This window comes from Pseudopodoces humilis, chromosome 2, assembly GCF_049639895.1.
Source record: "Pseudopodoces humilis isolate 2021_Gansu_Grassland_sample_001 chromosome 2, ASM4963989v1, whole genome shotgun sequence".
Lineage (NCBI taxonomy): Eukaryota > Metazoa > Chordata > Aves > Passeriformes > Paridae > Pseudopodoces > Pseudopodoces humilis.
The window spans coordinates 111,945,957-111,973,365 of record NC_142201.1 but is presented as its reverse complement, the minus strand read 5'-3'; the positions used below and the strand labels follow the sequence as shown (position 1 = coordinate 111,973,365).

At 41.1% G+C, this 27,409-nt stretch overlaps 1 protein-coding gene across 1 annotated transcript in view; it reads left to right on the top strand.

The window, feature by feature from the left end:
- EPHA3 (EPH receptor A3) overlaps positions 1-23,205 on the top strand; it is a 177,095-nt gene extending 153,890 nt beyond the window's left edge. Inside the window, exons 14-17 of the mRNA XM_088051865.1 lie at positions 4,274-4,423; positions 6,375-6,568; positions 17,781-17,936; positions 19,295-23,205. Of these exons, the coding sequence (XP_087907991.1) occupies positions 4,274-4,423; positions 6,375-6,568; positions 17,781-17,936; positions 19,295-19,400 (606 nt within the window). The 3' untranslated portion in view covers positions 19,401-23,205. The remainder of the gene's footprint in view (positions 1-4,273; positions 4,424-6,374; positions 6,569-17,780; positions 17,937-19,294) is intronic.
- Positions 23,206-27,409: the final 4,204 nt, after the last annotated feature.

The window sequence follows — 27,409 nt, the reverse complement described above, 5'->3', positions numbered from 1 at the left end:
ATTGAACTACCCCCAAGAAGCCCAGCCAGGCTTTCAGTACTCACCACTGCCTGGGTGAAATTTTACGTTGTGCTGTTCTCAGAAGCCTTGTCTGAAGCTTTGCATAAAGGCTAGGAACATGTATCCTTTTATCCATCAATAATTTATGTATTCCTTTATATATCAATGCATAATCTGTGATATTCGTGCTATTGTACCAGAAGCCTGAAGGACAATGCAAAGATCACAAGTGCACATGTGAAATACAGGGAATCAGGAGTTGTAAGGAACTTTCCTACCTGACAGGGTCATTTTTTTTACCTCCTGAATTACTGTCACTGCATTGATACCACAAAAGGCCTTTGGCAGCCTGGGGTCTGCCTGCTTACAGAAGCAGAAGCCAGCATGTGAATCAGGCTCACTGACTGTTTGGATTTTTTTTTATTTTTTCACAGAGTCTTTGTGCCTGAGGGGATGTGCTGTAATTTTTTTACATTCTCCTTATCTATTCACTTTTAATTGAAACACCGAGATTGTATTAAAATTGTCATTGTCAAATGGATGGGGTTTATCCTTATTATTTTTCAGATGTCTGTATGACAAGTGGGTGGAGCAATGACACAGTATGAAGTGGAAGTGAATTTAAGCCATCACTGTTGTAGAGGGACTGTAATTATGTCTCTCAAAGACAATATTTGGGTAATCACTAGATGAACTTTGACTGTTTAAGTACATGGATAGATCACCAGTATTCATGGCATTTTAATGTAAATGCAGCCCATGCTGGACAGAAATCAGTTGTATTTTCCCTATATATGCAAAATCACAGTGACACCATCTGAATGCATTGAAGGGTGTGGTAAAAAAGGGAAACAAGACCCCATAAATTCCCTTGCCCCAAAGCACAGAGGAGAGGAACAGTGTTCTGTCATCACTGACTACTCAAGGAGGAGATGATTTCAATATAAAACATTCATTAGTAAGGGACTGACAAGCAGCATCAGATAATTTCAGGTGTGTAAGAAGGTAAAACAGGCTCATCTCGCTCACATGAATCTGTCTTGTTCTGTACCATTAAGCTATCTCCTGAACTCTCCCAAGTCCTGCTATAATGCATGAGTGTCAGGCTTTTATTTTCAGCTTTTTCTGCAAAGCCCTTCTAGTAATTCAGTTAGAATCCATTTTTCTTGATTCTCCCCTCCCCAGGCCTGTGGCTTCGGTGCCTGTGGCTGTCACCCTGTAACAGATTATAAATCAGAGTATTGGAATGGGTTCTGAAGTCCTGGAAACAGCTGCCTTGTGCTGGAGTGCCAGACGTGCTAGAAATAAATTGAGGACTTCATTGACTTTAGATGAATTATGTTGGAGAGCCACATACTGCAGGAAGAGCAGCTCCATCTACAGAAGATAAACTTCAGGTTGCTGCCTGCTCACTGATTTCCAGCCCCAAGAGAGGTTCTCTGACCTAGACTGCCTGGGATTTTGAGCTGCAATTACAAACTCCTACAATTTCTAACACCAAAGCCTCCTTCTACTCAAGTTCAGGGAGCCTGGCTTTATGATGATCATGCCCTTAAAGGAAGACAATGACAAAAATATATAAAAACTGTATTTATGTTCAGAAAATAATCAGTAAATAAATGGCTGTTCTTGTTCTTAAACTATTCCTAAAAAAGAGTCAGCAAAATCCCTTTTTAAAAATAATTTTGACATTTTTATGACAAATTGGGGAGCAGAAGAGCAAAATTACACTTTTATTATATATATTTTTTTTTACATTTGGTGGCAGCTGATTTCTTTTTTTAACTACGTTTTAATTAATATTTTTATCTTATTTATGGTAATGCTGTGTGTATCTGCAGGGTTGTGTAGGATTACAGCTGAGACTTAGCAAAGAAAATCTGAAAGCCACTGACTCACATTCATTGTAATAAGAATCTGGGGCTGATGCACCTTCCTTTTTCAGTAAAGCAAAGCCAGAAATTGTTTTGCTGAGTTCATAATTTTTCTGCAATAAAGCAGTCCCAAAATGTGAGGAGACTAATTAATGCCTTTTTTTCTTTTTTTTTTTGGTAAATATGTTTCTCCAGTTGTATAAATGACATAAGATAATAAAGACCTTCTACCCAATATGAAATTCTTGCCCTTGTCTAGTGGGAGATAACTGATTCTCTTCATGGTGGTGGGGTCTTTGCTGATGTAAATTTAGGATATGGCTTTCCCCTAGGATTGATGTTCTTTATTGAAAACCAGCGCTCACTTCTAGCATAGAAAACAGAAATTGACTTCTTTATCAGCCTCACATCTAAAACTGTAAGTGGATTTCTTGTGAAAACATGAGGCTAGGGGAGAGCTTTCCTTGTTTCTTGGCTGGGCCTTGGACTCACTGAGGGCCCCCAGACACTTGTAAAGGGAGCTTATTAATTGAGTATGAGAAAAACAAAGTCATTTTTATGTTCTTGGTACTGTTCTGAAGCAGCACTGGGAATTGTGAATAAAGTTATAATGCATGGAAAATACAATGTACTTTTTGTGGCTAAAGAACATCATCTAATAGATTCAATTTCCAAGAGAGAGAGAGAGGTCAGGCTCTTCATCTGGCTTCAGTGATAAAACAGTGGTTTCAAACCAGTTTATTTTCTGTGTCCTGTTTGCAGGTCTGCAAGTGATGTGGAAATTCAGTGCCTACCTGATTTTAAGGGTTGTGTGTGAAATGAAGGTTTGTCTTTTGGTAGGGAGCTCTGCTAAACAGAATGGGATCCATGAAAACCATATGCAAAAACAATCCCCTCCCTGACCTTTGCCAAACCTCTAAGACTTATCTAGTGATGTTTTGGAGGCCTAAACTGTAGTCTGAGTCAGGACTGCCTGTGCTGTTTATACTTAATTTAATTTATGCAATAATAGCCATGAAAATGAAGATGCTTTGGTGTAGTTAGACTGTATTTAGGTTTCTAATTAACACTAATGCCTGCATTTCTATTGTTAACCAAGCTAGTGAGTCTAAAGCTGGTGGCTGTATAGCTACCCTCAGTTCAGGTACAGTTTATGGGAGTATAGGCAAAGCAGCAAAATATTTTTAAATCTTGTTTTCTTGCTGGTTACTCAGTGGAAGTAAGAGCACTCTCTCCCCACAGAGGTGGTTGTGAGGAGAGGGGTGTGACTGGAGTATGATGGGGGTGTCAGAAGCACTGCAAAGAGCTGGTCTGGTGTGAAATCTTCAGAATATATTCTGTACATGTTGTGCATAACTGGAAATAACTTTAAACTCTCGCAGTTTTCTGTACTAAAATACATTCACTCTGGAATTGCCTTCAGGAACAAGTTTTACACTGCTATCTTCTAGAACTTTGTTTTCTCATGTGTGACTCTCAAAAAAATTCTGTCAAAGCTGGCATCAAAGCTGGAATTGTCTCTTTTCTCTAATTCTCACATTTTAGAAACTCAGCCTGAGGTTCCTTGTGTGCATTTTATTAACTTGACCTGCAGCAGCAAGTGGTGGCCGTGACCAGAGTGAGATGTTCCCCTACCTACCATGTTAATTGTACTGGTAGCCTCAGTTTTCTTCAAGTTTTGGCATTTAATGATGGCTTGCTTCTCTTATGACTGTAAAAAATGTCCAAGGCCACTCTCCCAGCTGACATTTTTGCACTCTTCCCTCTGCACAGATAACCCCATATGAATCTTTTTGTGCCAGCTGGAGGCTTGGCTTTAGTGAAATGAAGCAACATTGTGGCCCCTTATTTTCCCTGAATGTCCTAGAAAACCTGGTGAAGCCATGCAGGTTCCACACCAACAGGGAAATCACTTCAACGCCTCAGAATCAGCCAAATCCAGCCCTCCTGTGCTGTGCAAAAGGACCTGGGTTATGAACAAGGACCTTGGACTGGGTTTTTCACCCTTAATGCTGTATGACTGTTGTGGCAGTCTCCAAACATTTCAAAGCTGAAAATCAACCAGACTTGATTTACCATTTACTCTTACCTGTGCAAATTGTGCTGCACACACATGTGTCTGTAAAGTGTATATGCTGTACTGTATTATATATCTATATTGTAGATAGATGAATCTATGGTAAATCTACTAGAGATCAGTAGATTTTGCAGTGAAGTGTATTTTTACTCTCTCTTTTGCTCTTATGACAAATGGCAGCAGCATTTTCCAGCTTACACTGGGGGTTTTTTACACCGTTATCGCAATAGCTGAGCATCTCAGAGATAAAATAATGAACCACACAAAGTCATATTTGTTGCAGGGCAGTCAAATGGACTCTTTGGTTTTGTTTTGCTCCCAGGGGGGCAAGATTCCCATCCGATGGACATCTCCAGAAGCCATTGCCTATCGGAAGTTCACGTCAGCAAGTGACGCCTGGAGCTATGGGATTGTCCTCTGGGAGGTGATGTCTTATGGGGAGAGACCCTACTGGGAGATGTCCAACCAGGATGTGAGTAAATGGTTGTCTGAGTTATGTTCTCAGATAAGGAATCAAGCTGTGAAAGGAGCCCAAGAGCAGGTGGCTCTGAGTTTTCGGTGGTGACACTGAATAAGGTGCAAAGAATGAACACTTCCAGATCTCCCTGGTCAAGTAAAGAACTTAAAACAAACCACCATCTTTATAGCAGAGTGTTTTGGACCTCTGAAGGAGCACAATAGAGAATTTTATCCCATTGGTGATGTAAGATGATGCAAATAATTCCACTGCAATGAGGTCATTGCCTTTTGCATTCCTTAGCTCGTTGCTAGAAAACTCTCCTAAATTTCTGTTGATCCCCTTTGGTTCCACTTGTATAATATTCTGTAGAAGTTTTCTGTAAATGTCAAATGCACAGAATAAATTGCTCTTGGCACTTGTGAAAAAGAGAAGCAGAGCATTTCTGCTAAGAGTCTGATGAAACCAAAATGCTTCTGGAAGTAATCAATGGATAAAATAGAGAAGGAGAATGATCTGATTAGACTTCCAATACAAGTTTCTTTGTAACATTAGTAAACTGCCCAAGCCTGCAATCCAAATGATTAATGGAGCTCTCCCAGTATTTTTTAAAGAAGCATAACATTTCCCCAAAGAAGATTTTTATTATATCTGTTCTGGATTCTTTTTCTGTTGTTTTATCAATTTTAGTTTTATTCCACAGGAGTTCCTTATGGACCAAATATGGAGTGCAGTCACTCACACAAGGAGCTTTATATAATTATATATAATTTTCCAAGGAGCTGATATATATAATCCTAAATTAAAATAAATAAGTCAGTAACATAGTAGTAGTCAAACATTTTTCTGTACTACCTTATGTTAAACAAGGAAAAAGAGAAGAAAACTTCCTTTTAAATGGGTACTTCTGCAACCCAAGTCTCTGCAGAAAACTGCATTTCTTTTAATTGGTAATGAATGTTTTTGTGGAGATTAATGTATCCTGTTGTGCAGACTGATATATTCGTGGAATGCCTTTAATAATATCCCATTAAAATCAGAAACAGAAGGATTAACCTATTTATGTGCCACTCCTTCATGGCTGCTTTAACTATTGTCTGTTCTCTTGTTCTAATTCAGAATAGTTTGTTCTGCTTTTCAATTAATTGATTCAGATGGAAAGGAGATATTAACAGAACATGGCTTTAACATTTTTTTACGTTGAATACATTGGATTTTTTTATTCATGGGGCAATAGGCCTGATCAAGAGGTGTTACATTCTAGTGAGAAGGCTGGATTAAAAAAGCTTCTGGACACCGTAAATTCTAAAGTAATCTTGGTTTTGTGTGTGTCAATCTGGAAAAATTATAGAAAATCTAGACAAATTTTATCAGTCTAGGCAAATTATAAGGAATTGGGCTTGCACTGCCTAGTAGAAAGTGTATAGTTATCCATGAGGTAAGTTTTAAAAACGTTTTGTGGCCCTGTGACATCATCCACAAGACCTTTTGACTGCTGGTTCAGGATGGCCCGTGAGGGGCAGGTTGATTTTTCAGCAGGGTCCGTCGTTTTTTCTGGTTTTTTTGGAGTTCATTGTCCACTGGAGGCTGTGGAAAGCATGTGCTGCTAAGGGTAATCAGAGGAGAGATAGTCAAGACTTTTTGAAGTTTGGCATACTTAAGCAAGCGCTTGCTAACTGTGGCTTTTTTAATGGATTTAGTTCAACTGAGTGTGAGTTTTTGAGATCCTTTCCACACACTCACCTTCTTCAAAGTCACACTCTGTATCTTAACTCCCTTTTCTGCCTGCCTAATCTACTGCCTGGTTTACTTTGCAGATAAAGGAGAGGCATTGCACGACAAGACAATTAGTGAATAAACACGTTTGTTTAAACAGGGAGTGTCCACGTTAACGTTGGCACAGCTGATAAAAGCCAAGTTGCTGTAAAGTGCCTTTAAGTTTCCACAAACTTTTCTCCTTGTGCAGGTGATTAAGGCTGTGGATGAAGGGTACCGCTTGCCGCCTCCCATGGACTGCCCAGCTGCCTTGTATCAGCTGATGCTGGACTGCTGGCAGAAGGACAGAAACAACAGACCCAAGTTTGAGCAGATTGTCAGCATCCTGGATAAGCTGATCCGCAATCCCAGCAGTCTGAAAATAATCACCAACGCGGCGGCAAGGTGACACAGATCTTTTATTGCTCCTGAACCTCTTTGATTCCTTCGTCTCCTGTAACTAGAATTTGTGTGCTCACTTTACTGCCTCTTCACCTTTTAATTGTAGCTGCTTGTAGAGAGAAGGATTTATTATTATTATTTTTATTATTGCCGTGTTGTTTCTATTAATTATTTGCTATTATTTATCCAATTTGTGACAGATTTTTATGCTAAGTGTATGAAACATGCTGTAGGACTGAGCAGAGTTTTGTGAGAAAAGCACAGCTGGCAGATTTGGCCATCATGTGATTTTCCTTTTCTGTCTGCCCTTTGGTGGTGTTTTAAGTGCTTAGTGTTTCATAGGTTACAGCCAGCCATGTTCCTAAGTATCTTTCTGAATTGGGTCCAAATACACTTATGCTCTTCTCTGACAAGTCATGTTAACTTTAATCATACGAATAATCTTTTTTTTTTTTCCTTTCAGTAGTGTTCACAGACCTAAAAATGCACTTACACTCCCTCTTAGATGAATTTGTTAAATAGGAATTAATCTTCAACCTCTGCAATGTTCCTAATTGCATTAAAAACATTCATTTTTAATCCTGGGTTTTCAACACACTCTGGAACATCGTCACCAGGATGAGATAAGAATTATCTCATTGAGAGAGAGCAGCTGAAGAGTGTGTTGACACCTAAGGGCATAATGAAGATGTGGTGAAAGAAGAGCTTTAGTTAAGTAGGGTTAAAGAGAAGTGGTTTGTACAATGCACAAAATGTCGTGCTCTCACTGAAGGAGTGTAAAAGATGTAAAATTATTTTTAGCATGAATGGTAGTGGCAAATCCTCTGTCAGCAAAGAAGGGAGAGTCAGGGAGAAAAGCACTCTGCTTCTCTGCTGCTTCAGACCCAGGCCCTGGAGGGTGTTCTGCATTTCACTGGGCAAGAGACCAGAGCCTGACACGAGGCAAGTTTCAAAAGGGAGCACAGAAAACCTTCCTGTCAGACATTTCCTTGCGATGCAGCACACTTCCCACCACGGCAATTGAATGGGAAGGCTGAGGGGAGTGGAGCAAAGGCAGTGGGAAGAACTGCATTGATCCTGCAGCCTGCTCTGCGACTGCCATGGACCTTGCCTCCTTCTTCCTGGCCCCGGCTTTGTGCTGCATCCTCACCTAGAGACTGACCACTCTAATTACCTCCTGCTGCCAAGCCAGAGGGGAGAAAAGAACAGAAGAGATGGGAGGAGAAAGGCAGTCATACTAACGGGTTCTGCTTTTAAATTTATATACTGAGAGAAGATGGCCCGTGCAAGATTATGTTTCAATAATTTTGCTTGGTGAGTCTTTAAGACATAGGAAACCAACACACTTGCAGAAGCAATTATTTCTAGGAGGTGACAGAAAAAAAACAATCAAACAACAAAAAAAAAACCACAGCACGTTTTTGGGAAAAGCACCAAACTTTTAAAACACCATTTTCTCAGTCAAATACATTTCTTCCAAGCACCTTGCACTGCTATATGGCAAACAATTGGTGCAAAGAGTTATTTTCTAGCGATATGGTGCAGCAATCTGATGACTAGGGGAGTTGGAAATCGTGACTATCTTGTTTGGGTTTGGTTTTGGGTTGGACTGCAGAAAACAGGGCTGCATGTTTTTCATTCCAAACAGAAGCAGAATGCTCCCTGTTTCTGGTCCTTCCAGTTACATATTTGAGCTGCAGCAGAGATGAAAACAGCGTGGAACCATAATTTCCAGTTACCTGTTCACAGCCAGTAGAAGCTGATATCCTCTAATGGAGACCAAATGCAGTGTGAGCACCGTTTCCACCTGCTGGGTTCAGTGCAGGAGCTCCACAGGGGGATATTGTTCCCTTCTGTCTCTCTCGTGCTCTCTTTGGTTCCGTTCTGCCCTTTAGTGGCACAGTGGCAGGATGGCAGAGGCTGCACATCCCTAGCACAGAGCCATGCTCTCTGCTCATGGGGAGGGAAGGAAGGAGGCAGCCTGCATGGTGGGGAACTTCTCACAGCTGCTTTAGGTGAGCTCCCAGTGAAATTCTCCTCCTGCTGCTGCTTCTGCTCTGATAACGGGGCGCATTTCTGAGGAGAGCAGCGTCAAAGGGGATTTTATTCCTTCCTTCCTTCCCAATTACCCTTCCCCTGCCACATCCCTGCACATTCCTAGGCAGTGCAGTCTCTGTTTCTGCAGCTCCTCACTCCCTGGTGACAGACAGGGCACTGTGGGGTCCCAGCACGGGCGAGCCCAAGCCCTTCCCTGTTGGAGGGAGCTTCTTGCAGCTGAGGGAACGTGTGATCCATGATCTCTCCATCTCCTCTGTCAGTGTCTGCAGACCAGCCCAGCCCATCCTTAAACACAGCCAGGTTTGAGGATAACCACACCAGTGTGGGGTGCTGGGCAGTCCTTGCCATGGAACCCCTGTCAAAGCAGACTAACCTCAAACATTGGACTAACCTCAGGCCTTAGACTAACCTCAGGCCTTAGACTAACCTCACACCTTAGACTAAGCTCAGGCCTAAGACACGGCTGAAAATCTGTGACCAGCTCCCCACACCCCTGTGCTGTCCTGCAGAGAGGTCCTGGTGGCAGGTGACAGCCCCTGGTGCTGCTGGCCAGGGACTGAGCCTGGAGCTTCAGCACTGCTTTTTGACAGACTGACAGAGAGGAAAATGAGACACAAAAAGGAGAAGTGAGACATAAAATGGGGTGGGGCCTTGCCGTGGCCTTGTGTGCAGGAATGTGTCGCTGGTACTGAAGGGCTGTGGTTCAGGGCAGCTCCTGCAGAAGGGGACACAGTGGCATCCCTGGTGGCAGCCAGAGAGGACAGACATCCCTGCAGGAGGGTGGCACTCAGGGACACAGCCCCGAGGGCTCTGGGGATGCCACTGGCTCAAGTGGCTGCTCTCAGTTGTTATTTGAAGCCGCAGCACTGGCACACTGCCTCTCCTCCTACCCATAATAAGCAATTAATCTAAGTTATACAGGTCCCAGCTCTCTTTTAGCTGTGTCTGTGGTGCTACTGGAGGAATGCTAAAGCTTGATGCCCACCATATGCTTGTAGGTGTTCAGAATATACTCGGTCAGGGAAAAATGTTTGACCTGACGACGTCTGCTGCAGATGCAAAACCTGTCTCTTCTTACAGATTTTTGGGCTGATGCTTGTTTAAAATAGTCACAGCACTGTTGTATCCTATTTAAAAAACATATTTCTGGAGGTGCATGGGATATCCCTGTCCTCTGGGTGCTGGTTGCTGTTAACTGACCTCCACTGAAGGATGTGCTTGGCTGAACATCTGATTCCAGGCCACAGCCCAGGCACGTTTCACACTAATACCTCGCAGAAGAGGAGTCAAAGCCTTCAGTTCTCTCTTTCCTTTAAAGTTTTCTATCCCTTCAGGCCACTCCATGGTATCTAATAATTTCCTGATACCCGAGGGGATGTTTTTATCCTTATTGATCATTGCTTTGCAGACCATTCTACGTGCCTTTGAACCTTACACTGACAAAAGGTTTTTGTAGCCTCAGCACAGCAAACGCTTCCATAATACCTTGCCTGGTGTTGTGTTTCATCTCAGATTCATGTGAAAATTCCATTTCTATTCCTTGTAAAGTACAGAGTAGGCTGATTTCTTTCTTACCTGTCAAAATTCACTTTTTAATCAGGTGGCCACCTTGAGCTCTTGCTAATAAGAGCTGTGCTGGTTCTGGACACATGGGGTTTTTGTGTCCCTTAGGCTGCCTGGAGTTAACCAGCTCTGTAGGAACAGAACTCAGTACAAGCCATGTGGTTTTCTAAAGCACAATCTCATGATATTTTTATTTGATTTATGTCTTGCTGTTCTTTCCTGTTTTCTGAACACGATGTTCATTTTTCTAACAGAGTCCTTAGGTTGTTTGGATATCTTTAGGGTGGAAGCGAGTTCATCGTTCTTCCAGTTTTGATCAATTTCATTTTTTTCCTCTTGAGCTTATTTTTTTTTTCAGTCCACTGTGTATTACTTCACATTTGTGAACATTTCATGCAGATACAAAGCAGATGGAAACTTTTCTCAGCTTGGGTTGGGGAGTCAGAATCACTTCACCCACCTGCAAGCAAGTTGGTGAGGCTGAAATGGCTCTTTAGCTGTTATTTCATTTGTGTGGGGAAAAAATGTAACTTGACTCATGCAACTGGAAGTACTTTGTGTACACTACAAATCTGAAATGAGCTCATGAAATTATTTTTTTTATCCATTTCACTTTTTTCACTGATTTAGATTTATGATTTTTTTTTATTCTTAATTTCTGATTCTGAATTTATATATATATATATATACACACACAAATATATTAACAATGTATATTACTATTTTCCGTATATGAATCAAATTCTTCCATGGCCATTTGAAAAAATACATTTAAAACATAGTGTGTAATTTAATATATTTAAAGCCTTTATGAAGGCTTTAAATACATTTGAAAAAATACATTTAAAACATAGTGTGTAATTTAATATATTTAAAGCCTTTATGACTCTCAAAGCTATCATAGTATAGTGTGATCTTGGGATATAAGGGTTGTGACACAGGATTCAGGCAGCTCAAACGTTGTGGCAGCTTTCCCATATTTGTTGTGTGTGTTCACATCTGTGTGAAGGGGGGACTGAAGTCATTTAGTCTTCATGAACCTATGAAATGGGAATAGCTGAGTTAATGCACAGCCCTCATTTGAAAGAAAATTGAAATTTGTTTCTTATTCCAACATATGATTTGATATCTCACATGATATGAGAAATTCTGGATTTCTGCCAGGCCTCTGATTGATTGCAAAACTGTCACAGAATCTGCACAAAAAAAAAAAAATCCCAACCTGCTTCTGTGTTTGCTTTTGGTAGCGTGAAAAATCAGTGTCAGGTATTGCTGTTGTTGTTTTTGTATACTGCAAACACATGTTTAGGAGAAGAGGAAATAATTGTATTGCAAGGAAGGGGAGAAGAACACCTAAGAATTCAGGCTATTTCAGAAAAATCATAGCTGAAATTCTTTTCATATAGCCCAGAAAATGTAGGGGGTCAGGGTCAGTTATTCTTCCTGATGAAAAAACCTGTATGAATAATTAATTCCTCATACACCCTTCTATGTGGTAGCAAGTTATTTGCAACCCTACCCTGATTTGCTTAAATTTGTGTTGTTTGACTTGCTGGGGTAATTTCCTGGAGCAGTCTTTGGAAGAGCTGTTATTTGTGAGTAATTGTTTGCTGGGTTCACTGCTAAGCATGTTTAGCTTTGTTGTCTCTCATTGTGCTGCTCGTTCTCGGACATCCAGGGGCAGTGCTTACAATTTAAAATTTGATGTTTGCTCCTCACAAAGCTTACATTTAAAACCTGACAATTCCATTTAAAACCTGATAATTTGGTGGAGGCACTCTACATTCTAGCCTGGTAGGATTTTTATGAAAATCAAGCTCAAAAGGAGCAGTGAATAGGGCAGCAAATAAAAAATTCAGACTTGCTCCTTTTTGCAGCATAATTCAAGCCCTGTTTTTACAAAAATATTCGCAATGAAATTCCTGTTTAGATTGGTTGAACACTTCGTTGAGAAGTCCCCTTGGTTTTTTTGCCATTCAGGTCAGAAGGCTTCAGATGCTTGACATATATTGCTGACCTGCTGCAATATTGTTTGTTTGCTTCTCCCTGTTAGGGACTTCCAGGATGGAGGAGATTTCAGTTTTCCTTGGATGTTGTCAGGGTCTTAACAACGGGGTTTGAGTTTGGCCAAATGCTGCGTAGGGCAAGATTCTGTGTGGATTTTAAGCTTCGTTTAAAATCCAGCAACAACATAATCTGTGTCCTAAACCCAGACTGTTCAGTCTAAAAGAATTCAAGTAATGTAAACTTAAAACTCCAGCTCTCTCTCTGAAGCCTGCTCAACATAAAATAGTGAGTTTATGGAAGTGGGGGGAAAGAATCTTCACTACAAATCACACAATGAAATACAGTAAATCCTACTCCTCAGTGTCTAAACATATTTTGGATTGTGCAGGGGTTAGACTGAGAAGGTTTTTGGGGACTTCATTCAGCCAAAGACAGAAAATCCCTGTTTTCACCTGATTTTCCCAGCAGTCATTATTATTGAGCCTGGGGCAGGCAGGACTCGGGCACTGTCCCTTCAAAGTGAGTGGTTGGGGGTGAGCTGGGGTTACCAGGGACAGTAAAACATCTGTTTGCACTTTGACACCTCGAATTCGCCTCCACTGGGTGGAGCTGGGGCAGGAATTCACAGCGGGCCGGGTTGGGTGCTGTGTAATTTAAATAGAAATGCAGATGGACCAGCGGGTGCCCTGATGGAGAGGGGAGGTTTATTGACATTTTTTTTTTTTGTTCTGCTGCTCTCAGCTCCTGGAGCCCTCCTTAGTGGTGGTGGCAATTCCACACTGGGAATGCTGGAAAGAGGTGACAAAAGTAGAAATTAATAGTGGTGCTTAAACTTTTTTATATATTTCTCATATATTTGTAGCTTGGTAAATTGCTGATGTGTGGCTCTAGTTCTAGTACTTTTCCTACCCTTCCCCCCTAGATTTTGGAACAATGAGCTGACCTTCTAAACACATCCCTGAAATATTATTTAGATTAATAAATAATCTTTATTCCAAGTAGGAGACCTACACTAAGAAGTGGGGCAGAGAACCCCTTGGTCCGGCTCCAAGGGGCTGACCCAGGAGTGGGTAACTGGGGCAGCTGAATCTCCTATTGCATGTACCTGTTAAATATCCTAATTAATTAACCTTATAAAATCACAGAAATGTGATTCTGGGTGTGCCCACCACCACTGGGACGCCTGGAAGCTTCCAGATAAAGGTCTGCTTTTTACTTGAATTCCAACACTGCTGCAAGGGGTTTTTGTCTTTTGATTATGGACAACAACAGTGCGGCCAAAAGTGAGATATAATGGCATGCTCTCCACAGCAAATGGTAGATTTTAAGAGCTTTATAAAGCATTTTTCTCTGCCTGTTCTGAGGAGCTTACAGACTGTCCTAACAATAATGAGGGTCTGTCAGCCAGCTACACATCCCAGGAAATGTCCGTGTGCCTGCATTTCCTTAAAAGCACAGCTTAAGCTGTGTTATGAGGGGGAAAAAAAAATAAATCTGCAACATGCTGGGGTTTTTTTGCCTTTAGTGGTTTGGTGTTGGGAAAAAATAAATGAAGGAGCATTGATACACCCATGCATGTGATTTATTATCCCACCAAGATGCTGAAAAAATATAATCACATTGAAAATCATGGTCTGAGGGGCAGCTGAAGAAGTAGGGAAGACTGAAGGATTGACCTTTGGGGCAGTTGAAATTTTATTTATTATCCTACTGGAAGCCTGGGTAAGTTGGGTTGTTTTTTGGGTCTTTTTGGGTTTGTTTTTTGGGTTTTTTTGTTTGTTTTTTTGCCAACAATGGGGCTAGAAAACAAGAAATATTAACATTTAGAGAGGTGTACCATTTTTGCAGCCTCAGCTGCATTGGTTTTCCCTTTGGTTATTTGTGTTGCCTCTCTTCATTTCTCCAGCTCTCCTTTCACTCCAGGCCCACAACTTGTTTATTTGGAGAGTATGCAAACAACACATGAAAAACCCTTGGGAAAAGCAAATTGTGCCCCCTTTAAGAGGTGAATTGTACTTTAGGGACAAAATTACCAGTTCTGCTAAGAGCATGTTCAAAAATGGGCATGAAGAGTTGGAACTCCAAAGATTTTTAAGGTCCAGGGATAATCAAGTAAACAGAATAACTCGACTTCTCCTTGGCATGTCATTTATTTACTAGTTTCCTGTTGATGCACATGTAGGCATATGACTCTGCCATAGAAAATAAAACTGAAATTCACTTTCTGTGCCACCTGTTGGTTTTGGGGTTGTTCTGTTGAAATAAAATTCTTGTTAGACCCAAATTCTGTGCTTCAGCTCACCATAATCATAAAGCCCATAGGGTTTGTGTTCCAACCAGGCTCATGGGGAGCAATTTCACGTTACAAAATCAGCTTTTAATTGCCTAAAATTTGCCACAGGAAATTACTTTATGTTTTTGGGTTGTTTTTTTTTTAATGCTTTCCTCTTTAAAAGAAATTGACTGTGGAAAGTAAAGTCCAGATTTAAAAAACTGAAGGCTGGTTGTGCTGTTTGGAGGAATGGATGGAAAGAGAGAGGCTCCTACAGTACAAAGTCTGGGATTGTGTGTGCACAGCTCCTCTGTGTATTTGCAGAAGAAGTGGCAGGACATTTTCATTTTCTTTGTCTCAATTCCTGGATTTTACAAGTTAGTTTGTCTCTTTTTCTCCTCAGACAGCAGCCACCCAGAGATGAAATTTTCATGCTGTATTGGGAAGGGTTCTAATGATGTTTTCTGTGGTTTTTTTTTCCTGTTAGTGCAGCAAAATTTTCCTTGTGTTGTGACAAAAAGCTGTGCTAATAAAAATGCACCATAGTTCTCCTCACTGCAGATGGCTCAAAGGTTAATTCCAACTGTTAAAGTAATGGACACATCCAGAGAAAGCTTCCAGCCACAGGATGTTTTGTAACTGGCATCTCACTGTTCAGTTTGTCTCTCCAAACTGAGTCTTGCTGTTTGTTTTTGTTTTTTTTCAGGGCACCACATGTCAGTAAATACAACTTTGTAGGTGTAGTAAATACAGCAACAGTCAGGGTGAACAGGATGGAAAGTCTTGCCATGGCTGTCAAAAGATGATATGAGAGGGTGCATCATAGTTAGTCAAAGCAACAAAGCAAAAAAGAGTTAATAAAAAGAAAAGAAAAAAAAAGAGGAGGAGAGAGAAGAAAAGATGGAGAGAAATGTTCTATTTCACTTCCCCTGAGCAAACATGTAATTTCCATGATTTCTTTTTAATGACTCTCCTCTGAAACTGGTAGGTACTGATTTATGAAAAGCTGTAAAAGATCAGGTGGAACCCTGCAGGACGTCGTTTACAGCTGCACGGACTGCAGCCCGTCTAATTTGTCTGCTAAAGTGTGAGCTCATGGCGCACATCACCCCCACCATAAATTTCGTGTTCAGCCCTTCTGTCTGGGGGCTGGGTCAGGGGGAAAAGCCCTGCCAGGGTGTGCAGATGCTCTGCAAGCCCAGCTTTCCCCCGCTGCACGCCAGGAGACATCAGAGACTCTTTGCAGCGAGGCGGATTCCTGCCCATTGATAAACAGTCCAGATGTCCTCTCTGAGGAGGAAAGTAACTAATTTTTGTTTGGAATCCTGCAAGAAGAAAAATGATACTTTACAGTGCTGGTTACTCTGAGGTCACTCGCATTAAAATTAGGTCATATTTTTTGTCATGATGATACTTTGATCCAAGTAATAAACATAAAGGCTCTTTTGGGCCATTCTAATTCCTAATCCTAGAGACCTGTTCTATTTCAACTTGTTTGTACTTTTTTTTTCATTAGTGATTCTTGACTCAGACCTTGTTTTATTAGACTTAAGTTAAAAAGGTATTCTAGGCTGGGGAAAAAAAAATAATCTGTGCTTTATCACTAAGAACACTTCATAAATACTCTTAATTAATATCTTGGGATTCCAGACACTATACCCAAAAAACTATAAATAAAAACCATTGGCTCTTCATGGGACAAACAGTAGCCAGTGAAATTCAGGCCTTACAGCTACTGATTAAAGCTATCTTGGGCCTGATTATCAAAGCTAGCCTTTAAAGCTGGGTATCGTGTAGGTGTCTAAGATTTGGTTTGACCATGAAGTGAGGTGATGTTTTGAGGACAGAGCAGGTTTCTGGTGTTTTCTGTTGCTGTTCTTTCCGTGGATGGCTGTTCCCAGCATAGAGTTGGTGATCACAGTCCTGGCTGGGCTCTGGAGGGAAGGTAGCCAGGCAAAAGCGGCCCCATCAGGGACATCACAGCTCTGGGACTAGTGAAAACACTGACTGTGTGTGTTTGGAGTTAAGGTTTCAATCATCCAAGTAGCTCTTTAATTATACCCTTCATTCCTTGAAGGGAAAAAAATACTATTATAACTTTCTGAGCCTGAAAGAAATCAGCTGATGGATAACAATAAGGAAAACATGAGAAGTTAAAGGAGCTGTTTAGGATGTAGCTAATACCAAAAATCATCATTCTTTTCTTCAAAAGTGAAAGGTAAAAGTCTTGATGTAACTAATGTTACTTATGTAACTGATGTGGTATTTCCTGATTCCAGGGCAAGTCAGGTGTTCTGCAGGAATACTGTAGTGCTGCTGATTTTGATGAAATTTAAGACATAGTGGAATTGAGAAGGATTTGGATTTTCTGGGCTTCTTATGAGGTTAAAATCACTGTGTTTAAGTATGTGGTTCTCTTGGTGCCTTTAAAATCTCCTCCTACTTGTGTTTGTTGCAGTGATGAGCAGAGATGACTTGGGTTTGGAGTGAAGAGAGTGTTTTACAGCCCAGATCAGTTCCCCAGTTCCAGTAGCTGTCCCCTACCTGTTACACTGCGTAATCACTGCCTTCAAATTATGCTGTCAGTCCAGCCACCTCTCATTTTCACTGCTTTCAGTGAAAAAAGTCACTTCAAATGGGTTCAGCAGCAGTAGTCAGACTCCTGTGCAGGTTACTAGAGGGAAGAAGAATTATGGGGCAGAGAATAGACTGTGAGGTTGCAGAGATAACTGCTTTGAACACTCTCTAGTTCAGTCTCAGGCACAGCGCAGCTAAGCACCTGCTTGGCTTTAAGCCTGCAATAAAACAACAAAAATACACATTATATACCTATTTATACACATAAATCAGTGCTTTGCTTATTGTTGAAGCTTTTAACTTCGTAGCAACTTCAGGATTTTTCAGTGGGCCACAATATCCTGAACGTTTGACATGACCAAATTCTACCAACACACTCATGGGGTGTGCATCGTCTGTGTGATGTTTGGGACCAGGTGAATCACATAAATATAACCTCATTTAGTCTTTGTCAGTGCTTTGCTCATTAAATTGTGAGGTAACAATACAGTTTGTGAATGCTGCAGTGATTTAAACACGGGCAGGGGATGCTGGTGCTCTTCAGCAGGATGATTGCCCAGCATTTGTCAGAGCTGCCAGCGCCAGTCCCGTGGCAGCTTCAGCAGCTGGGAACTCCCTCAGACGAACAGCAAAGCCACATCCAGCCTGGATGCTCCTTCCACTGCTGAGTTTAGATACAAAATAAATCTGTGTTTCTCCCTGTTCCCTAAGTTTCATTGCATTACTCTTTCATTTCAGGCCATCAAATCTCCTCCTGGACCAAAGCAACATTGACATTTCAGCCTTCCGCACCACGGGTGATTGGCTCAATGGTTTTCGGACAGGGCAGTGCAAGGACATTTTCACAGGGGTGGAGTACAGCTCCTGTGACACCATAGCCAAGATTTCCACAGAGTAAGTTGCAATCTGCTGTGGATTTTCATCATTTCACCAGTTCAAACCCAAGCATAAAGGTAGCACTTTTACACGGTGTTTCCAATTCTTAGCTAAAATTTGCTTACATTTAAAGAGACAAGTGGGAATCATTTGTTGGAGTTGAAATAGCCATGAAGGAAATCTATGTCTGGTGGCTGTGTGAAGGCCATGGTCCCACAGCTTTTTCTCACTAAATACAAGGAAATTCCCAATTGCTTCCATTACAGTAGTACCATGCATCATCTGGTACACTAACATAACTTCTTTTCACTGAAGTTTTTCTGTTGATTCTTTAAAGTCTGTATTTTACATGGGAGTTTCTCTACAGCTGGCACTCTGCCAGTCTTTCCCTTTATTGCCCATCCCATGTTCCACCAAACCAGGTGAGGGTGCAAATTCTTTGTAGCTGTTTTCATCCTCTATGCTAATAATTACTCAGGGGCTGAACTCCTTCCTGCTGTGCTTGGAAGTGAGCAAATGGCAAGTTTATTACATTCTAAATGCAATCCATCTTTGTTCAAGTGACAAGTAAGAGTAGGGTAATGTTCTTTCTGCACCTGAAAAGGCATCCAGCACAGTTAAAATTTTAGTGCCAAAGGAAATCTTAATTCCCAGTTGGGCTGGCTGGACACAGGGAAAGTTATGGAGAAGTATGCAGCAGCTGTGCTACCAACAATTAAGCACATCAATGCCATTCATTAATGGATTATTGCATCTATAAAAAGGGTGCTAATGGGTTTTTGTAACAATTACCCTTTGGGGACAGTGTAGAAATCCTCTAGGAATGCTCAATTTCCTGTGAGCTCCTGGTTAATTAGCCTTTCCCAGGTGTTAAACCACCTCAGTGTTGCACAAGGAACAATGAGACTGGGGATCTCCACAAGAGGTGAGAACCAGGGGAGGCACTGGAAGCTGGGCCATGGACTCCTTCACCTCAGTGCTGATGGCAGAGTCCAGAGGACCATTCGGAGGGTGGTGATGTGTCAGATTGGTTGGGGAATGGAGGTGTTAGAGAGGCTCAGCTGATCCAGCAGTGACCCCCTTGCCCCAAAACCCCAGTGCTTGCATCACTGGAGAACAGTTTCATTGCCTTTTCATCCAGATAATCAAACACAATGAGGCCACATGAGCTTTTCCTCTACTTTTTGCAGCCCCCTTGTGTTTTCAGACAGTTGCTCTCGGTGTTTTTTGCACCAGGGCTTGTTCTTCAGCAGTGTCCCTGTACCTGGAGGCTCCTGCAGTGCAGCAGTGTGAGATGGGCAAGTTCATTGCTGTTTGTTGAGATCAGTGCTGTGAAACTCGGTGTCCTTACTCCAACACCTTCTCTTTTTTTCCAGTGACATGAAGAAAGTTGGCGTCACAGTGGTGGGCCCTCAGAAGAAGATTGTCAGCAGTATCAAAGCTCTAGAAACTCATACAAAGAACAGCCCTGTTCCTGTGTAAGGTACCAAAATGATGTTGCTCAGGAGAGGAAAAAAAAATAAGGAGAAAAGTTGCATCGCAGGTCAAAAGTGATGGCTGAGAAACGACAGAATTTAAAGGAGTTCCTTGCAACAGCTTTGGAAACGCAATGGTTGAGATTTCAAACCCACAAGACACTCAAATACTGAGTATAAATGCCTTAAAAATAGGAGCAAACTTGTTTTCTATCTGTTAATCCTAAAGGGTGGGTGCTCTTGACTGACTGTTAATGCAGATAGTAAATATCAAAAGAAAAAAAAATGTAAAAAATCCTTCCAAGTAAAAACCAGTGTTACTAAAACCTAGAGCCATTTGAATATTAAGTGACTGAATAACAGAAAAAAACCATGGACATAAAAGCTGTGTATTTGATCTATACAGCAAACAAGAAGAAAGAAAGACTTGCAGTATTTTTATACAGAAGAGATCTGTAACAGGTATTTTATTTCTTTAAAAGCAAGGGAAATAGAGGACTATACCTCACAACCTGTCTGGCCATATTTACTATAGTGTCATTGTAACATGCTATTTCAACTTCAGGAAGGAACACAGAAATAAACTTCGTAGTGACTTTGAGTTAGTTGAGAAAAGATTTTCACCATTATGTTAGCTTCCCTGTGTTCATTTAAATAGAAACAAGTCTTAATTTTTAAAAGGCTTATTTATTTTCTTGGTTTGGTTTTGTTTTGTTGTTTTGTTTGGGGTTTTTTTTTTCCATTATTGTTTATATTTATGCTTAAATACCTTAACCTGGCTGTATTATTGCCAAGTGCCAAATGTTATCAAAACGTCATTGGTTCAACCTGAGAAATTGTCTGAGGGTTAGTTACTAGATGATTTTACACTCATAGCATCGTGCATGAAATACAGAAGGAAATAAAGAAAGGTGGTCTTTTTTCCAGCACTGACATTATGAAAATGGAAATGAGATTTCTTCCATTTGCTGTGCGTGGTATTTTCAACCAGGTGTTGACAGTGGTGTGTGCATTGATCTTTAGGTCAGTATCTGCCCCAAACAGCACATCCCATTTCCTTCCCCAGGGCTGCTTTCCTGCCACAGTAAGGAGCCCTGCTCTTGGGTGGTGTTCAGGTGAGAAAATATAAAAAGAGGGCCAGGGTTGTTGCATCCTGCTTTAACTGATGATGCTTTTTGAGCTCCCTGGGAAGTGGCCCTTGTTTAAAAGGATGACTTAAGCTGTGAGGCTTTGGTGTGGAAGTTTACACATGCCTGAGCTAGAAACCCCCCTGTAGAGGCACTGCCATCCTCTGGGGGACCTGAACTTTTGGCACAGCTTCTGTGGGTACCATTCCTTGAACGAAAGCAGAAGGGAGCCCAAGTCTAGGAAAGCAGTCATATCTCCCACTGGAAAAAGGAGACTGGAAGATGGATTTTGAGGGCCCTCCACCATTTTCAGCGTCTTCCAAAGAGCTTCCCAACTCCTAAGTTGTTGCTCTGGAGCACATCAGTCCCAGTTCTGAGAAGACACCACTCTTTGCTCTGAAAATGAGTGGTTTAAAACACAGTGTGAGCCACTTCTTGTGCTTCTTAACACGCTAGATATGATGCCAGGCACTCAGACAGCAGGCCTTGGTCACCAGGAGAAACCATTCTGCTTCCCAACTTGACATTCTGGAATCTAGACCTGATTCTGATGAATCCCTAAAAGTCCAAGACGCTGTGGGAGGCAGATGAAAAAGGCACGTTGTGTTTCCCCTGTGCATGCAAAAGCAGGTGACCAGTTGTGCATAATTCTGTTGGCCTGGGTTTTGAAGCTCCTTGGTATATAAGTGAGGAAAGGATCAGTTTCTAGGGCTTGTGGGGCTGAAATTGCTCTGCATGAATCCAGGGTTTACAAAATGTCCAGGCACAACACTTATCACACATTGCTAAAGAGAAGCAGAGTTAGAGGCTTTCTCATGAGTGCTGGCAGTGAGCGTGCTGTAAAGGACTGGATTTGAAACACATTGACAGCATAATAATTAGTAATTCTTTCTGAAAGAGAAATTACTGGGTTTTAAAATTGAAATAATTTTATTTTTTTTAAAAGGAAGAAAGGTAAAATAAAGCACTTAAGCTGTAAAGAACACTTCCCCTTATCTGCCCCAATCTATCATGAAATGCAGCATGCTGGATAGAAAAGCTGTGTTTTGTGTTGTTTAGCTCATTCAGAATCTTTCTTTTCTTTGGGCTGAGGTTGCTCTAAATCAGACACTATTAGTGAATTTAAGCCACCAAAATCCAGTGGCAAACACTGTGTGGGGACAGCTTTGTGTGACATTTCTCCTCAGCTTCATTCTGCTGCTGGAGTGTGGGGGGCTGACCTGTGGGGAATGCTTCTGGAGACACACACCCAGTTCTTAGGGTTTTAGACACGTGAAAACTTTGCACCAACCACCCTCAATTTCCTCCTGCCATGCATCCTGTTGTGTTCCTTGCCCACTGTTCAGGCATGCTCAGCATGAAAGACTCAATCCCACCGAGGGGAAAAAACAAAGCAGCTCGGTTTTGCTTTTCTTTGCTGTTAGGAGTAGAGAGCTTTTAAAACCCGTTTGGTTTTCTCTCGCTGTCAGAAGTTGATTTGTACTGTAAGTGGCCTCTGTTGCAAGCATCCTGTACTCCCTGTCCCCCTGTACATATGTAAACATAGCAGTGTACAATTCTTCAGTGTGGAGTAGAGAAATAGAGGTCGTGTGGCCATCTGCCTGTACAGGTTATGGACATCAAGCAAAATGCAAACTGCTCATGAAATGACATGCCATATTATTGGGTTTGTACCTTCCAATATAGTTTCCATTTTATTTATTTCTGTTAACATAATCTAGTTTTTGTGCTGTAACTTAGCATCCAATAAGCAATGTATAGATGTGATTTGATTGGCAATATGTATTTACTTTAACTTGTATTTCAAAAGCATTACTTACTCATTTAGATTATATATTGTGCAATTGTAGATGGCCTCTTACTAATGTAAAATGATTTGTAGTGGAAACATTTATATTTTTATAATAAACATAATGAAAGTATTTTTTACATACTGAAATACTGAGGTGATTGCTTGGAGGACAAAGTAAATTTATTTGATTAGTGTGATAAAATTGTAATTAAATATGGATAAATTCTGAGTGTTAAAGCATGGGTCTGGAGTGAAAGCTAGATATTACCTATATTATCTATTAAAAGAAACAAGAAGTGCAGGTTTTAACTAAGCAGACCAGCATTTGTGCAAAACTGACTTACATCAGTCTAAGACTTTACTTTCTCCATGGATACTGGAAAACATCATCTTCTACAGCCTGCCTATGGGATATCGAAAAAAGCTGTCATTTATTTTAGTTCTGTCAAGTATTTCCAAACTTTTGCTTTTTTTCCTCCCTCACCAGTGGACCTCTTTTCATCTTATTACTCTGTTGAATCCAGTCAAAGATGTACCTTTCAACAAAATAAAGTAGCCCACCACGTACTGTAATTTCACCCCACGATCATTTCTTGCCTCTGAGTATCTGTATTAGATAATATTTTTCCCCTGTTTTATGTCCCTGCCACGTTGTTTCTGTGTGCTTTACCCAAGTACAGGGTCTTTGAAAATGCCAACATACACAACTCAGGAATCCTCTTCCTAGAAAAATAGGAATGGTTTTGATGCTTGCCGGTTTCTTGAATTTTACAGGTTCTTTCTGTACCATAACTGATTTTGCATGCTTTTGTATACTACTCTGCTTACTGGTGCAAAACAATGAATGATATACCTGTCCTGGAGTCTGTAAGCTGATAAACTTTATGAATGTGGATGTAGCATCCTTTTTTTTGGGGGGGAGGGTGGGGGGTGTCATTTTGTCTTGGTGTGTTCAACAGAAGGGGAAACACAGAAAAGAGTCTCCCAGAGCTGGACTTGTCCTTAGATGACCACAGCTGGACTGGAAGCCACTTCCTGCCACCTGAATGCTTCATGCTGTAGAGGATAAATGGTGTCATTTTAGTTTCCCAACAGGGGGCTTGATGCTGTGCTTGAGCACGAGGGAGGCAGCTCTGAGGGGATCCAATCCAAGCAGTGTGCAAACCATTTTCTCTGTGAATAGATTTCAGCTCAGCAGTTGTGTTACCCTGGCTTGTGTCTATCCCTTTGGCATTGCTGGTGCATTATATTTGCTCTAGATCCTAGAGGGCACGATGGCTATTGGTGTTTTTATTGCTTTTGCTGTAAAATGGTATGAATTTAATTAATTAACGTAGCCAGCTCTGGAAGGGCAGCAAGATGCACTCACTTAGCAACAGCAAAACAAGGAACTGCCTGGCAGCCCCCACCACCACAGAATCCCAGAATGTGCTGATTTGGAAAGGACCCATCAGGATCATCGAGTCTGGAGAGGTAAATTGCTGATAATCAGTGCCATGGGTTCAGTATGCCTGATGGGGTTTTTTAGTGCTGCCCAAGTGGTGTCTTTCCACTTCGCATTTCTTCTCAAGGACAATGGCCAGACCCAGATGTCTGCACCATTAAAAGTCCAAGCAGTGCCAAGTGAAACCAGAGCATCCCTTCTGCTGTCTCACATGTGCCACTCCTGTTTATTCATATGGATAGCCATGCTATTGACCTCCTTTCATTTTCTGAGCTGCTCTGATTCCTCAGATCCTTTCCAAGCTATCACTACCTGGTCAGTAATTCCCTGTTTAATGGGTGTGCACTCCCATTAAATGTTCCATTTTCAGTCCTTGGTCCAGCCCTTTGGGGTTTCTTAATGAATTTTACTTTCCCAATTTAAAAAACAATATTTATTTTAGAGGTATTTCCCTCACCTTTGATTCATTCCCACATACAAACAGGCACATGGTCTTCATGAAGGTTACTCATGCAAAGGTGAACAGCACAAAACACAAAGAACAGCTTTACCTTGGCTTCCTCATTATCCTTTTCAGATGGCCAGAGAACCTCTGGTGAATGAAGAATATTCAGTACACGGGATTTTTCAGCTCACTCTGCTTTCACATTTAAATGATTTCATAATAGCCCATATTTCCCCAGTTAGCTCATGAGAATGTCACGGGGGACAGCACCAGAAGTCTTAGCAAAGACAAGATAAATCACATCCACTACTTTTTAGATTATCCTGCCACAGAAATAAATTGGATGAGTTTGACAAGGATTTGTTTATTCTTGACAAATCTGAGTTGGCTTCTTAAGACATTGTAATCCTCCAGCTGCTTAGAAATGTATTGTGTGAAATATATATAGATATAAAAATAAATATCTCTTTCTGGGTATATGAGGTTACCTGCTCTGGAATTGCCTGGCTCTGCTTTTCTCCTCTCTTGAAAGCTCAGGATGATCTTTGCTCCTCTCCACTTGCCTGGGCTCCAGGACTTCTCCAAGAGAATGGTACTTGGACCAGTCCCTTATTGCTGGAATAAATCCCACAGACTCTGAAATCCTGAATGCATCAATCACTTTTGACTGTTAAGATTTCTAATTATCAAACAGAAATAAAGTGCACACGGAAAAAATATTTTAGTGCGCGACCAGGTTCTGCTTTGAATTTTTGCCATCAAGTAACGACTTAAGAGCCATCATTAAGGGAGCATTTAGCTAGCAAATTTTATTATTTATTTTTAATTAGATTCAGCAACTCAGGTTCGTCACTGATATATCATTTTGAAGGTAATTGAGGTGTGGATTCATTAGAAATCTTTCAATTCATTCTATTGGTCTCCACATATGGGGAGAAATATCCTTTATCTCCACTCCTCTTTTATCCAGGAGTCTTAAAAAGCTCAGTTTTTAAGTTTCTTCAATAAAGTGAGTGTTTACTCACCATGGACTTGTAATTAATACTGAGTTTAGCTTCCAGCCCTTTAAAGAAGTGTATGTTTGCAGGAGAGTGTGAAATAACCAGAGCTTTTTGTTCTTAATTTTTAGGGATTTAGGGAAGCAGGCTTTTTTGGCTTCTTCTCCTGCCTCAAGGCCAGCAAGGACAGAAAAAAAAAAGTGTTTAGTCTCACTTGTGTTCATGGGAGCGTAGAGTAAAACATTTTATTTTAAGGCACTGAGATGAAATGAAGCCAGTAAAAAAACATATAAATGCTAAACCCTATTTGTTTAAATGGAAAGAAAAGAAACCACCAAAAATGGGGGTCTGGTAGTTTTGCACCACAGTCTGACCAGGGATTCAAATAAGCATCGCTGAAGTCAATTTTCCTGTCGTTCCCCCTCCCCACCCAGCAGGAAATTGTCCTTAGGTATCGTTTACATTTTATTTGAAGCATTTTATTTTCGCGGGGTGGTTGGCTCTTCTCACTTTCATTACTCTCAGAGCTCGTGCAGCTCAGCAGAGGCTGAAATTGGGCTCAGACCACAGAAGTTTTGTGCCCTAGAGCCCCTTCCCCCTGCAGGCTTTCCCTGGTACCTGCTGTCCCCTGCTGTCCCCACCGAGCATCGTCCTGACCCTCCTCCCTCTGCTGTGTCCTGCAGCCCAACCTGCCACAAACCCCAAAAATAAGGCTGGGAGAGGACTCGAGGAGATATTTTAGAGACAAAGTCGCTGTTTGCCTTTCTGAGCCATCCAGGTTTAACCCTGTGAATCCCACCAGCCGTTTCGATTTGCCTGGGATTCCTTCCCCTGTAAACCACGTTCTGTGTAGATGTTTTGTCCCCATCTTTTCTGCATTATCTGCCTTGCTTTTGGCAGATCCAGCTGGATATTTACTGCCAGGCAGCTTCCCCTCAGGCTGCTTGTCAGCTAATCACCAATAATGATTCCCATTTTTAGCGTGCCCCTTTAAAGTTGCTTCACCTTTTATTGTTTGGCCATTTTTAATCTCTTTCTTTCACTCTCATAAAGCATTTTGGGGGGCTTTAGTTGAGGACTAAGTCACAATTCCCACTTGTATGTACTTTTTTAAAAAAAGTGCCTCATTTAACTGAGTTAATACTTGCCTAATTGTAACAGCAAAGCAATAAAATTCAATCCCTACAACAATGTGATGCTGTAACTTCCTTTCCTCTCACTGATGGAGCACTGGGCTACCTGCCAAGGAAGTCAAATGAAAATAGGAAACAATATGAACATGCAAAATCTATTCCTGAGATTTAGATATAGATATTTTCTTGAGTTTTTTGATTGGTTTTGGTTGTTTGTTGTTTTGGGTTTTTTTTTTTTTAATATTCAGTTAATACTTGGTTCAATTTTTTACTTTCTGTTCCCAACTTCTCTCATTGTGCATGTGGGTTTTTGGAGACAGAGGAGTTGGCTGCCAGAGAAATTTCTTTTTCTGCCCCTTTTTACCTCTTCCTCATATATAAGCTGTCCTCTTCAAACAAGGTTCTACAGGGTTTTTGTGGAAAACCAAGTGTATCAGATACCACCCAAAATCTGTAAGAGAACACCTCCCTAGCATGGACTATAAAAATAACTGTAATCAAGCCAAAGAAACTATTACATTCCTTCAAACAAATACAAAATAAAAATTAAATTGAAGTAAACTTTGTCCCTGGCACCAGCCAGCCTTCAGAATTGTAGCACAGCTTTATCAATTTCCTGCTGCAACTTAAGAGATCCCATCAGAAGGACAGAAGGCAGAAGGAAGACATTGAAGGCTGAAGAAGTCAGAGGTCTTTGCTGCTCTTAACACCCAAAACTAAGTGCATTCTTTCTCCTTTCTTTTGTAATTTCTATTCAATATATCCTCTGCTGAACAAGTACCATAACCAGCTAAAGGATGCATTTAGACTGTAAAAAGAGATGTTTAATAGCACCACACCAATGTTTAATACCCACAAAACAAGAGATGTTTAATACCCACCCACCAAGCAGCTTCTCCACGCTTAAGATAATGTTGGATGATTGTGATCCAGCTCTACCCTGTGTAGACCAGGCTCCACCATCTCAACTTGTGCTTTGAGGCAAAATCTATGTAGACATTATGAACAAAATCAGCTCTTTGGCCTTTTCTCTCTGGCTGCCACTACTGCTGTTTGGGTTTTAAGCACTCTGAGCTG